At 50.3% G+C, this 14179-nt stretch overlaps 1 protein-coding gene across 2 annotated transcripts in view; it reads right to left on the reverse strand.

Annotated features, from left to right (window-relative positions):
• CACNA1B (calcium voltage-gated channel subunit alpha1 B) overlaps positions 1–14179 on the reverse strand; it is a 202873-nt gene that overhangs the window by 126916 nt on the left and 61778 nt on the right. For both annotated transcript variants that reach the window (XM_061156143.1, XM_061156144.1), the window contains exons 7-10: positions 7263–7366; positions 4561–4676; positions 4164–4220; positions 3016–3108 (exon numbers count right to left, since the gene is read on the reverse strand). In XM_061156143.1, coding sequence (XP_061012126.1) covers positions 3016–3108; positions 4164–4220; positions 4561–4676; positions 7263–7366 — 370 coding nt within the window. The remainder of the gene's footprint in view (positions 1–3015; positions 3109–4163; positions 4221–4560; positions 4677–7262; positions 7367–14179) is intronic.

The raw sequence follows: 14179 nt of genomic DNA on the forward strand, positions 1-14179 counted from the left end.
TAAATGATCATTAATACACACTAAGCTTACATGATCCTAATTAAGTAATTAAAAATCAAAGATAAATATACTGACTACCAGAAAAAAGCAAAACCAAACTCGACAGAATCTAGTCGGTCTCAGAGCTCTAAATAGCTTCTGCAGCCTGAATGCCAGCCCCTAACACATAAAGTGCCCACCTGATACCCCCACTGCATTTCCAACGTGCATCTCAAACTCAGCACAAACTCTGAACCAAATTCTAGTCATTGTCCCCCAAAATGCATGGGTTTCCGGTCCCATCCTCTTGGGCAGGGCTCCTCTGTGGACACTCCCTGCAGAGCTGTCCTTGATGTCTCTCTCTGTCTCATCTCCACGTCCGACTGGTCAGAAATCCTATAGGCTTGTCCTCAGAATAGATCTAGAATCCAACTACTTAGTAACCCCGTCCCCAGTGCTGGGGTCCTCACGGCAGCCCCTGACTTGGTTCTGCCCTGCCCTTTCTGCATGGCGGGCAGTCTTCAGCGTCCCCTGCAGCCAGATGCCACCCTCCTCTGCAAACCGCCATGGCTGGCAGAGTCCGCACTGGGCTCCAGCCCCCCTGGTGCTCTCGTTTCCTCTCCCGCTGCCCCAGCCCTCCACTCTGCTCCAGCCACACTGCCTCAGGGTCCTCTCACCTCTCTCGGGGATGCTCTATGCTCTGGTAAGTTCATCTGCTCATTTCTTCAGCTTTTTACTCCAAGGCGACCTTCCCAGGGCCTGTTGTAGCCACTCTGTTTAAAATCCCTACACCCTCAGACCCTTCAAGCCCCTTCTTTCTCTACTTTTTTCCTTTTCACACCTAGCACTGGAATGGAAACTCCAAAGATGAAGGCTTCTGCACCTTGCTCAATGCTATAGCCCAATGCCTCGGGCAACTCCCAACACATCTGGGCACTTAGTATCTGTTGAGTGAATGGACCAGCAAAGAACTGAATGAAGGAGAGATGAGAAGAATACAAGAGAACTCTACATGCAGTTCTATAGAAACAAGCTTGAAAGGTGACAAAATGGAATATTTCCTAACAAAATATAACACTGGTCCATACTCTTTTCCCTGGTGGCTCAGACGGTAAAGAATCTGCCTGCAATGTGGAAGACAGAGGTTCAATCCCTGAGTTGGGAAGATCCCCTTGAGAAGGGAATGGTTACCCACTCTAGTATTCTTGCCTGAAGAATTCCATGGACAGAGGAGTCCATGGGGTCACAAAGAGTCAGACACAACTGAGTGACTAACACATTCTTTTCATTTCTTAATTAGATGGGTTCACACTTTTATTTTACCTTTAAAGAACAGATAATTTAGGTGTTATTTAAACTATTCCAAGCTACAGGAAAAGATTTTTTTTACCTCCCTAATTCATTTTACAAAATCACAATAAAAACTTTTTAAAAAAAACTTTAGGTAAAATAAGAATAGAGGGACCATTTAAATATTAACACTCACGATAAATGTGAAAAAAATTAAAATTCAGATCCACAATATATATTGGTCTCCTGTTAACAAACACAAGCAACCCAGCAGAAAAGCGTACAGAGTACATGAAAAGTCACCAACACCCAAATTCAAATGGGAAACAAACATTTAAAAAGAGCTTCAAAATCACTAGTAGTGAGTGAAATGAGAATTAAAATTGCCACAAAATACCACTGTATAGTCATCAAATTCCCCTCAAACTGGGAAAAGCCAACAGTAGCTGCAACCTCCAGGCAGGACGAGAACAGAGTCGTCCCTGCGCCAGGGTGAATGTGTGGCCACAGACCCTCTGGACGGCAGCGTGGCGGCAGCCCTGGAAGGTGCCAGCGCACCCTCACTGCAGCAGCCCTGCTGCTGGGACCCAGCCCACGGGGGCAACAGCTCTGCCGAGGAAGGACAGATGTTTAAGCAGCTGATTACAGGACAGTGGGCACCACACCACGGACACTATGAACACCATACAGAAGCAAATTCTAATTAGACCAGTTGATCAGGGTGGGGGGTGTTCCAAGAGGCACTGATGAGAAAATTTTGTATGAAACTATTTCTGTAGTATGAAAAGACCCCAAAAGTCTACAGTAAGAATGTGTGCATCTGTGTGTGGAGGGGTGGGGGGTGGTATGAGTGTTATCTGAGATGAGCATCTCGAAACAGGAAGGATAAACCCCAAACTATTGACATGGGCTCTCCAAGGACAGAGAATGGGAAGTATAAATAGATAAACAAGTACACAAATGACTTATTAGAGAGCTCAGTCTTACAAATGTAACAATATAACAGGAAACAGCTCCTTCAACTCAAGTCCACTCAGGACTGCTGGAGAGCAAGGAGGTGCAGCCTGCACCTGACTTGGTGCCTGTAATGCAAAGCTGTCATTGCCAAGTGCACCCCCTCCCCATGCTGCCAAAGGTGGAGGCCCAGGGCCAAGTCTTCCTTGGCCACAGAATGCACAGCCTCAGGGCATTCAGTGGGAAAGGCCCAGGCACTTCAGGTGCTAGGCTTCTCGTACCAGGCTAAGAGGAAGGGAACTAAAAAGATGAAAGAACCAGGTTTCCCTTTCACTCTTTAAGAAGCAGGGGATGAAGCCACGGCCTCAGAGGCAGCAGACCCAAGGAATATGGAAGACACACAGAGCTTACAAGAGAGATATAAGAAACTTTAAGTCCCCACAGCAGTGACACACATAGTCCACAGCCTCGGGATGTGCCAGAGGTCTCCAGTCCACACAGGACAGCAGAGTCAAGAACACCCGGGAGCCAGCAGGGTGCTGAACGGAAGGCGCAAGGGGCACGAGCAAAGTGGAATTTCTAGGAGCCGTGCACGCAGCCCACCTCAAGGCCTGGCCCCAGGAAGACATCTCTGCACTGGGTGCTGGGTGTGTCAGACACACCAACCTGGGGCTGACCAACTGGCTGACTGACTTGGGGGTGGGGGAGGTGGGGCAGGAAGGGAAGGAGGGAAGCCAGGGCGTCGGGGCGGGAGCAGGTGTGCACTCCTCACAGCGCATCCCACAGACTCACCCACAGCACAGAGGTCTGCAAAGCGGTCCTCTCCCTCCTCCGCGTGGATCAGGTCGTTTCGGCTCTTCTTGGTGGCTGCTCTCTTCAACACTGCTTTAAACAAAGGGTGGGCAGGCGGCATGAGTGCAACCTGGCTGGGCAACCTGCCTCAGGGCTGGGCTGTCTCTCAGTTACCCACTCCCTAATCTTCAGGAACGAGCAGCCTCTCCAGATCCCCTCTCCTGAAGCCAAGGCTGGCAGCAGGAAGGACAATGCCTGGCCCCCATGGCCCCTCTTGGTCCTCAGATCAAAAGGGACAAGGGATTTTGAGGTCCTGCTTGTCCTTCTCTCCATGATGATGTCCGTGGGGAAGGCCTGGCTGCCATGCAGACCATGAAACTTCCAAGTGGGGGCAAGGCCAGGGCTGTAGCCAGCTGCCCCGGGAGCCCGCACTCCAAGGCCAGGCAAGACAGGAGAGATGAGCTCAAGGCCGCAGAGGAACCCACGAGACCTGCTCAGGCCCCAGGTGTGGGCCCCGCGAGACCATGGCAGGCGTGGCACCCTGTCTGGTCCTGTCCTGAGCAGCGGGCATAAAGATGGCAGCCTTCTTTCCTGCCGCTGGGGCTGTGCTCGCCCCTGTCCCTGCTCTGGGGCCCCACGTGGCACTAGAGGTCTTCCATGGCAAGCTAGGGTCAGCATCATCCTGAGCCCTGGGGACAGACACAGCTTGGTTTAAACCCACAGCCTTCTAGAAGCAGTGTGGTCCCACAGAACTTTCTAGGATGATTTGAAACAAGCTGAGGAAGACTAAGGGACTAGATTTTCACTTCTGTTTCATTGTAACAGGGGCACCTGCAAACTCACACAGTCATGAGTCTGCTGCCATGCCGGACAACACGGCTCTCAGGCTGTGCTGTGAGCACAGGCTCCTGAGACCCTGGGCTGAGCCCACTGCTGGCTACACCCTCTCTGGTCATGGCCCACAGCTCCTAAGGAGGATCCAGCTGACCTCCACATGCTGCTGACCCACACAGAGCCTGCCTCCGACAGGCAGGCACCCAGAAGAGCAGAAGGCCTCATGCATCACACGCAAGCGCACACACGTGCCATGGCCCACTGGCCCCCAAAGCCCTGAGACCAGGCAAGGAATGCTGACAGCAGCCACCTACCATCCAGAGGGGACTTCTCCTCCGCGTTCTTGTCCTCCTCAGCCAGCATGACCTCCTCTGCGAGCGAGACACAGCCTCAGGCCGGAGCCCTCCCGTGCCCACCCCTGACTAGGGCTCATCCCCCAGAAATACAGCAGAACGGAGGCGAGGCCCTGCCTGCTTGGCCTTCCCACTTTCAGAAGCCATGGACTATGGTTGAGCTCATCCCACTGAGTCAGAGCCCTTGGTGTGTCCCACAGACAGAGCGCCATGAAGAGGGCCTGGCTTGCTCCCCCCTCACGTGGCCCTCCTGCAAGCAGCCCCCACCCCAGCAGAGCTCGCTCCTGGAGGGCCCTGGTGGGGCGTACAGGGAGCCAGCAGAGTGCAGGCCAGGAGCGCCACACAGCCCTGTCCTCACCGGCCTTGAAGATCCACTCCAGGTACCCGTTGAGCTCCCGCTCGATCTGCTGCTGCCGGCGGAGTTTCAGAAAGGCCCGGCGGTTCTCCACCCGCTCACGCTCCTTGGCAAACTCTCTGTGATGGGCAAAGCCAGGGCAGGAGGCAGATCAGGTGGGTATAAGCTCATCTACAGGCCCCACCTGTACAGCTAGAGGCACCAGGAACCAGGAAGAGGCCGGGACAGGGGCAGCGGGCCACGGGCCACCCCTCCCGGCGGCTCCCACCACCCTGGCCTCTGCCCACCTGAGCATTTACAAGGCCCAGGCAAACGCTCCCACCTTGGGCCCCTGCAGTACACAGGGACAGCTCCCCAGTGCCCCGAGAGGGGCTCCACCACCCCCTGGCCTAGAGCAGGTTTGGGCGCACACCCTCTGCGTGCAGGGCCCCGTCCTCTGGACAGAGACAGGCAGAGAGCTTATGGACAAGAACCCTCCATAGGACTTTCACCTTTTTTCTTCAGCTGGTTCAGACCCTCAGCCATGCTAGAAGGAGGGACAGGGAGGAACCAGATCATCTCAGGGCGGCCAGAGACAGGGAGACAGTCTAGCGTCACGAGGTCCCTCTGCCGCCCGGGGCCCTCAGCACCTGCCCCACCTCAGCTGAGCTTCTAGGCACAAAGGGCCAGAAGGAAGCCCTGCACACACACACCACACACATACCACACGCGCACACACCTTGGCTCAGGCGCCCAAAGTGCAAGCAGGCATGCTCCCAGGGCAAAAGAGCATGCCTGTTCTCCCTCAGGAGCAGCAGCTTCTGGGCTTGACAGAGGGGCGGGCCCGGCAGGCCGGGCCCCTCTCACAGCCCTGGCAAGGGAGAGAGCTTGGCTCTGACCAGGATGGACCCCGAGCCTGAGACCACTGCCTACCAGGGCCTGAGTCACCTCAGCCCCGGCCATGAGAGGGGATGGCTCCCCCCTGGATGTCTCACCCCACCCGAGTCCTGACTAAAGAGATGCAGGGCCCCTCACGGTCTCCCCACCAGGCCAGCCCCGTGGCCACACCTGAGTGCAGAGGCCTGAGGGCAGGATGGGGCGAGACCACACTGCCTGGGTGGCCTGAGAGTCATCAGCAGAAACTCCCTGGAGTGACTGACCCAGCTGCCGGGCACCGACTGCCTGGGGCAGCTGTGACCACCCCCTCCCCAGGCTTCTGCCCCTCCAGGGGGAAGGACTGTGAGAGGAATGACCCATCCTGCTTCTCTGGGCACTGAGAGGGTGAGAGCCCGAGGTGTGGACAGGAGCGAGGCTGAACCACCTCCAAGCTGGCCCCTCCAGCAGCCCTCATCTAGCCGTGGCAGAGTCACGCGTGTGGCGATCACCACCCTGAGCGGCCATGCGGTCTCCCACCTTTCTGGGGCTGGAGGAGAAGCCTGCGCCCAGCTGAGACCGATTAGGAAAACCAGCACCCACCGGTGGGGGACGGGCTGAGAAACACGAGGTTCGCGGGCCTCCCTCAGGCTCCACTGGCAATCCCGTTCCTCCTCCAGTCCTCAGAGCAACCCTAAGCAGGGCCCACTCGTGTCCTGCCAGCCTCCCCACCTCCTCACAAGCCTGGCGGCTCCAGCTCTGAGCTCCCCGCATTGCAGGCCCCACACTGTCTGCGCCTGCACTCCAGTAGTTCTCTGAAGACACGACCCTCCTCCCTCCTTGCCAAGTTGGTCCCCCTGCGTCTCAGTGGAGCTGCCCCTTCCCCCATCCTCCTCTGAGCCCAGGCCTCCCTTGGCTTCCCCATCCCAGCTCAGACTGCAGCCTCCACCTGATGGGGAGCTCCCACCATCCCCGGTGCTGCTCCGGGCGGAGAGGCTCAGAAAGGCATGCTAGTGACAATCAGAGCCTCACAGGAGGGAGCAAGGCAGGAGCACATGTCAAAGCCAAGCAGAGCGCGGGGCCCAGACGCTGCCCTCTCAGTGGCGGCACCTTCTCAGATGACAGGACAGCTGCCCACTGGGTCCCCCAGGCTCTCCCCAGCCTACCTCAGGCCAGGGGAATGGCAACATTCCCCCCCAGCTTTACAGGGATCTGATGCCCAGGTGGGGGCAGGGTGGCAGGCCAAGCCAGATGCCCTCTAAGTGTCCACACAGCCTCCTCAGCCCCGGGGAAGGGTGGAAGCCCCAGACCCCAGCCCCGGTGGTTTCCTGAAGCCAGCGGCGCTTCTGCAGCCTCAGCCGCGTGTAGGCCGGGCGGGCACGGTGGGCCACAGGTTGCCGCACCTCCCCCAGGGAGGGTCAGAGCCCCTCGCTCCAGGAGGGGCCCTTGTCCTGAATCCTCACTTGTCCTCTCCTTGAGGTCAGCAGGGACAGGGGCCCGGAGAGGGGGGTAGGCCAGGGGTCGGGGCTGCTCCATCCCTTCTCCAGTGTCGCAGCAGGGGCTCTCTGGCCCCCAGGGCTGCTCCTGCAGAAACCCCACCATGAATCCAGGTAAGAGGCAGCAGCAGCCCCTCCCGACTCAAAGGTAGGGGTGAAGGCCAAGAGCTAGACGTAAGGAGGCCAGGGGAGAGGTCAGATGGCAGCCCAAGGACAGGCTGGCTAGAACTCAGGGCTCTAGGAGCGGCCACCCCAGGGCCAGGCCCCGCCTCCCCCATACCACACAGGCCACGTCCAGTCCCATCACCCAGCCCTAGCCTGCAAACTCAGAGGCACATGCAGCCGCAAGCCCCTTACCCTGAGAGCACGCCCAGCACCAGGTTGAGCATGAAGAAGGAGCCGATGATAATCAGGGGCAGGAAGTAGAGCCAGTTCCAGGTGTTGCCGGCCGCATCATTGGTCTGGAAGCAAGAGCAGATGAGCAGGACAGTGGGCAGGACAGTGCCCCGGCCTTCTCACACACCAGCAGAGTCCAGGTATGGGTGGCGCCAGACAGGAAGCCCAAACCACACCTGCCTACCCTTGACCCCTCGAGGACTGGGGCCCCACAGGACCAAGGAGCTTCGCACTCCTGACCTGCCCAGCAGTGCCAAGAAGCCAAGGGCTTCACCTCCCGGGTGCCCCACCTGGACACCTCCCCTCCGCTCCCCAGGCTGCTGGACACACCAGGCAGCTTCAGAGACAGTCCTCCTTCGTGAAGCCCATGGACCCCAGGGTCCAAGTCTGATCTGTCTCCTGCCACTCCCCCAGCACAGCGCAGGGAGCCTGGGTCACACCCCGTCAACAAGAAGGCATCTCGCTGCTGCTGCCCGCAGGGAGAAGCTGAGCCTGACAGAGCCCCACCCTCAGGCCGGGTCTAAATAACCGGATGCAGGGGGGCTCCCCCCAAGCCTTCTGACTTCTAGAGCACAGCCCACAAAGGGATAAGGCCCTCTCCATCCAATTCTTTTCCACTGTTGTTCTGTTTTCAGGGGCCCCTGTAGGCCCCTGACTGGGGGAGACCTCTTTCTCCATACGAATTTGCTGCTAGAAGTGAACCAACAGGCGTGGGTATTGTAGGCAGGCAACCACCGGGCCCCTCTGCTCCTCCTTTCAGAGGCGGCTCACGAGCCAAGGGCCAGGCCTGAGCAGGACAGAGGCAGAAGGATGTCCTTGCCCTGCCCTGAGGCCGGGCTGACGTCCAGGCACTGCTGCTGGGGCTCCTGCCCTCCAGTGTCCGCCAGCCCAGGCAGAACTGTGGACTCCACCCCTGCAAGTCCTGAGCCCCCCTGCCTGCCGGCCGCTTGTGGCTTCTGATTCCTGGACATTGATTCCAGGCTGGTCGCCAAGAACCCCAGGCCTTGACCAAAAGAGACACTCAGACATCTGACTTTGCTTGCTGCCCCTATTCCCTGACCAACCTCTGCCAGCTTCAAACAGAACTCCAACCTATAGGCTACAATGACCGCCAAAGCCGCCAGTCTCCCCGAAGGGCACCCTCAGAACCAGCTTCCTTCTGGGAAGAAGGAGAGATGTGCCGCCGCCTCGGCTCCTCCCACCCACTCAGTCAGGGGTTTGGCTCCACGATGTCCCACTAATGGACCATTTCCACCGGTAGCCAAAGTACCCTAGTTTCATCTTAAGAAACAAACAAGGACTTGCACTTCTGGGAAGATGAAGCAGACATTCTCTTCCCTATTTCTCCCACTGAGTACAATTAATAACCTGAACATTATATCTAGAGCAAATATACATTTCACAGAAGACTCTAAAAAGTGGAGAAAAGAAAGCAGATCAACCTCTGGACACACGATGAGTTCCCTGTGTTTCTGTTTTGTTTTTCCCTCATATATCCCAGACCTGGGGCTCTTAAAACCTACAACCTGGAAATGCCAAGAGACACAAAAAATACAGCAACAAAAACCAGTGTGCTCTCTCTCTGTCTCTCTCTCTAACCAAAGGGCCAGGAAGGGGGCCACCTAGTAAGACAGACAATAACTGTGCTATTCCAGCCAAACAGGGCAGAAAATACATGACGCCACCTCCACCCTGGTCAGTAAAGGCCAAGGAGGAGCTAGACAACCCCCTCCCCAGATCGTAATGAGGGAAGCAACCTCCCAACACCCCTAAACCACGGACATGTCAGAGAAAGACAAGCAGGGAGGTGGACATCCTCCCAAGGCCCCCATCCCACTCTACCTCTATGGTATCAGTGGGGACCACAGGAAGAGCCTGGACTTCCACCCCCAGGTGGCAGTAATGAGACACACTACCCGCTCCCTGCTGAGGTGCTGCTGCCAGAGGGGCCCTAGGGGAAAGTCAGACTTTCACCGTCACCCAGTGATGAGGCCACACACACCCCACCCACATAATGTGCACAGACCCTGTGGAGAGCAGGAATGAGGCACACCTAACCTTCCCAACCAGGGAAGCATCCTAGAGGTACAGTGGGAGCCAGAATTACCACTCCACCAGGCAGAATGAAAACACCCCCACAATGTGTCAGTGGAGGCCAGGTAGGGAGACCAGCCTTCTATGCCCACCTTGCAGTAGCAAGGCAGCAACCCCTGCTTCTCTTGGCAGAAGTCAGAGGAAGTCAGCTAAAACAGAGGATTTACATAAGATCCAGGGTCTTAGAACATAATGCCAACAATGTTCAGCTTTCAATTGACAGTCATTTGCCAAAACAAGAACCAGGAAGAGCACAAACTGAATTAAAAAAAAAAAAAAAATAGATGCTGTGAAATAAAGAATAAAAAGCAGACAAAACAATTAGATGCTGTGATGGTTAATTTTATGTGTCAACTTGACTGGGCCATGGGGTGCCCAGATGTTTAGCCAAACATTCTGGATGGTTCTCCAAGTGTGTTTTTGGATGAAATTAACATTTTCATTAATAAAGCAGATAGTTCTCCATAATGTGGTGGGCCTCATCCAATCAATTCAAGGACATAATAGAACAAAAAACTGACCCTCTTTGAAGTAAGAGAAGATTCTCCAGAAGAGAATGCAGACTTTATCTGCACCATTGGCACTATTGGGTCTCCAACTGCTTTCAAACTGGAATTGCACCACAGGCTCTCCTGGGTCGTGAGCCTGCCAGCCTAAACTTACTGCACATTTGGACCTGACAACCTTCATAATCACATGGACCAGTTCCTAATAATAGAGATCTTTCTTTCTCTCTGTCTCACACACACACATACACACGTATGTCTTGTTTGTTTTATTTCTCTGGAGAACCCCCAGAGATCACTAACATTAAGATGACAGAGATAATAGATATCTGACAAAGATTTTAAAGCAGCCATTGTAAAAATATTTCAAAGGGTAACTGTATACACATTTGAAACACATGAAAAAAATAGAAAGTCTCAACAAAGAAATAATATCATCAAATAAATAAAAGACACAATGAAGAATCAAATGGAAAATTTAGAACTGAAAAATACAATAATCAAAATTAAAATCTCAGTGGAAAGCCATAACAATAAAGACAACAAAGGAAAGAATTAATAGATGGTAAAAGAAAAGAAGAGAAATTACTCAATATAAAAAGAGAAATAGACTTTAAAAAATCAAACAAGAAAGATCAGAGCAGAGCCTCAAGAACCTGTGTGGCAATGACAAAACATTTGACATTCATTTATCAGAGCAGAGCACAGGAGAAAGAAGAGAAAGCTGAACAGTACTCAAAGAAATAATAGCTCAAAAAATCCCCATATTTGGCAATAGACATAAACCAACAGATTCAAGAAGCTGAGTTAATACCAGACAGAATAAACCCAAAGAGATCCACAAGATATCTTATTGTCAAACCAAGAAAAACTAAGCACAGATTAAAAATCTTCAAAGTGGCAAGAGAAAAATGGCACCTTACTTATGGGGGAAAACCATTCAGAAGATTCCTCATCACTGACTACTGAGGCCAGAATGAAGTGGCACACTACTTTTCAGGTGCTCAGAGAGAGAAACCTTCAACAAACACCTGCACCCATCAAATACATACTTTAGGAATGAAGGGAACATCAAGACATTCTCTTAATAAAAGCAGGGTAACTGGGAGAATTTGTCGCCAGTATATCTGCCCTAAGAGAATGACTAGTGAAAATCTCTAAGCAGAAAGGAATGATTTAAAAAGGAATTCTTGATCATTGAGAAGGAAGAAAAAACAATGAAAAGAGTAAAAATAAGGGTGGTGGTGGTGGTGGTTTAGTCGGTAAGTCATGTCCAACTCTTGCGATTCCATGGCCAAAGGAGCCTGGCAGGCAGGCTACAGTCCTGAGATTCTCCAGGCAAGAATACTGGAATGGGTTGCCATTTCCTTGGGTCTCCTGCACTATAGGCAGATTCCTTACCAACTGAGCTACAAAGGAAGCCCAAAATTAAGGGTAGATGGATTTTATTCATCCTTTTGAGTTTCCTAAATTATGTTTTGACAGTGGAAGCAAAAATTGTAACACACTATGATGTGTTTATAAATATATGCAGAGGAAATGTTTAAGATAATTGTATTATAAATAGGGGAGGATAAAGAAATATAAAGAAGATAAGGGATATATATGTCACTTGAACTGATACTACTATGACACCAGTAGATTAGAGTAAGATATAGAGCAACTACTAAAAGAGCAGAGATACACTCAAAACCAGCTAGATAGATGAAAATTGAATTTTCTTCTAAGAAGGCAGGAAAAAGAAAACAAACAAAAAGCCAAAACAAACAGCAAACAAAAAATAAATAAAATGGCAGATGTGAGCTTTAACATATCAATAATTACATTATATGTTAATTGTCTGGATATACAAATTAAAAGACAAAGATTAGCTACTGAATTTAAAAACATGACCCAACTATGTTTTGTCTACAAGAAACTCATTTCAAATATAACAATTTAGGCAGGTAGCTCAGCTGGTAAAGAATTCACCTGCAATGTAGGAGACACCAGTTCGATTCCTGGGTCAGGAAGATCCCTCTGGAGAAGAGATAGGCTATCCACTCCAGGGTTCTTGGGCTTCCCTGGTAGCTCAGATGGTAAAGAATCTGCCTATAATGCAGGAGAGCGAACCTGGGTTTGATCCGTGGGTTGGGAAGATCCCCTGGAGAAGGGAATAGCTACCCACTCCAGTATTCTGGCCTGGAGAATTCCATGGACAGAGGAGCCTCGCAGGCTACAATCCAGGGGGTCGCAAAGAGTCGGACATGACTGAGCGACTTTCACATGATAGATAGGCAGGCTGAAAGGGAGACATGGAAAAAGAAACATCATATAAACATGTATCAAATGAAAACTGCAGTGGCTAGAATAATATAAGATAAAGCAGACATTACAACAAAAAATTTCTCCAGAGACACAGGAACATATACACTCTTCCCCACAATCTGAAAGCAGTGCAGTCCTGTGAACCTTTCCTAAGCCAGGATGGTGTGAAGCAAAGAACAACCAGTCAACACAGGATACATGTGCCAACAGATAGAGGAAAGCAAACGAGACCAAGTACAGACGCTCCCAGACACCGCCAAGCTGTGGCCCGCCTGACGCTGAGGGGCCAGTGCGGCACCCGGGGTGAGCGCGGCAGGGCCACTCCTGCTGCTCGGGGGGCGCGCTGCCGCTGGAGTAGCTTCCTGCAAAACAAATGCTGAACACTCTTTTCTCTTTTCACCTTGTTTCATAAAAGCATAAATCCTCCATGGCTTTCTTTTGGCTAGTGGGAACAAGTACTAATGTAGGTCTTTCATGAAAGTGAAGTGGTATTAGGAGAACTTTCAAAAATCGGGGGATATATTAGAATGATAAAATGGTCAATTCATCAAGAAGACATAGCGATTCTAAAGGTGTACATGCCTAACAAATGAACTACAACACACGTGAAGCAAAAACTGACAGAACTGAAAGGGGAAACAGACAAACGCACAATTACAGTTGAAAACTTCAACACCTCTCTCTCAAAAATTGACAAGGCAACTAGACAGAAAATCAGCAAGGATATAAAAGAACTCACCATCAACCAACAGGATTTAATTGACATTTATACACACAGTTCACAATAACATGTTACAAACATTCTTTTCAAGTATACCCGACACATATATGAAGATAGACCATATCCTGAGCCATAAAACAAGTCTCAATAAATTTAAAAAAATTGAAACTTTTTTCAAATTTAGTATATTCTCTAACCCTAATAAAATCAAACAAGAGACAAATAACAGAAAGATGATAGGAAACTCTCCAAACACAAAGTAAACAAACAATTCTAAATAATGTATGTATCAAAGAGGAATTCTCAAGGAAATTTTAAAATATTGAACTGAATGAAAATGAAAATATAAGACATCAAATTTGAATGACATGGCTAAAGCAATTGTAAGAAGGAATTTATATTACTAAATACTTTACGAAAGAAGGAAAAGTCTCAAATCAGTAATCTAAGCTTCCACCTGAAACATTTAGAAAAGGTAGTATAATGGCTGATTCATGTCAATGTATGACAAAACCCACTGAAATGTTGTGAAGTAGTTAGCCTCCAACTAATAAAAAATAAATAAATAAAATAGTGCAAAAAAAAAAATTAAATTAAAAAAAAAAAGGAAGTATAAAACAAGCCCAAATCAAGTAGAAGAAAGTAAACAGCAAAGATAAAAACAGAAATCAACAAAGTTGAAAATACAAACAATAGAGAAAATTTGACACCAAAAGTGCAAAGAAAAACAGGAAAATTGGACTTCATCAAAATAAAAATCTTTTTTACTTCAAATAACACCATCAGAATAGTGAAAAGATACCTCATAAAGTGTGAGAAAATACTTGCAAATCATCTGAAATATCTGGTAAGGGTCTAGTGTTCATAATGTATAAAGAAATCTTACAGGTCAATAATAAAATGACAAATAACCTAATCTTTAACTGGGCAAAGGATCTGAACACATATTTCTCCAAAGAAGATATAAAATGGTATTATAATCATGTAAAAGATGCTCAACATAACTCATTAAGAAAATACAACTCAAAGCTAAAATGAAACCACTTCACTTCATGGTTGGCTGGTTAAATTTACAAATAAATTTTACTAGGATGATTAAAATTTTAAAGAAAGACAAGTGTTGGTGATGTGTATGTGTGTGCTCAGTCATGCAATCATGTCTGACTCTTTGCAGCCCCACCAGGCTCCTCTGCCCATGGCACTTTCCAGGCAAGAATACTGGAGCGGGGTGTCATTTCCTACCCCAAGGG

The sequence above is a fragment of the Dama dama genome, chromosome 11, assembly GCF_033118175.1.
Source record: "Dama dama isolate Ldn47 chromosome 11, ASM3311817v1, whole genome shotgun sequence".
Taxonomy (NCBI): Eukaryota; Metazoa; Chordata; class Mammalia; order Artiodactyla; family Cervidae; genus Dama; species Dama dama.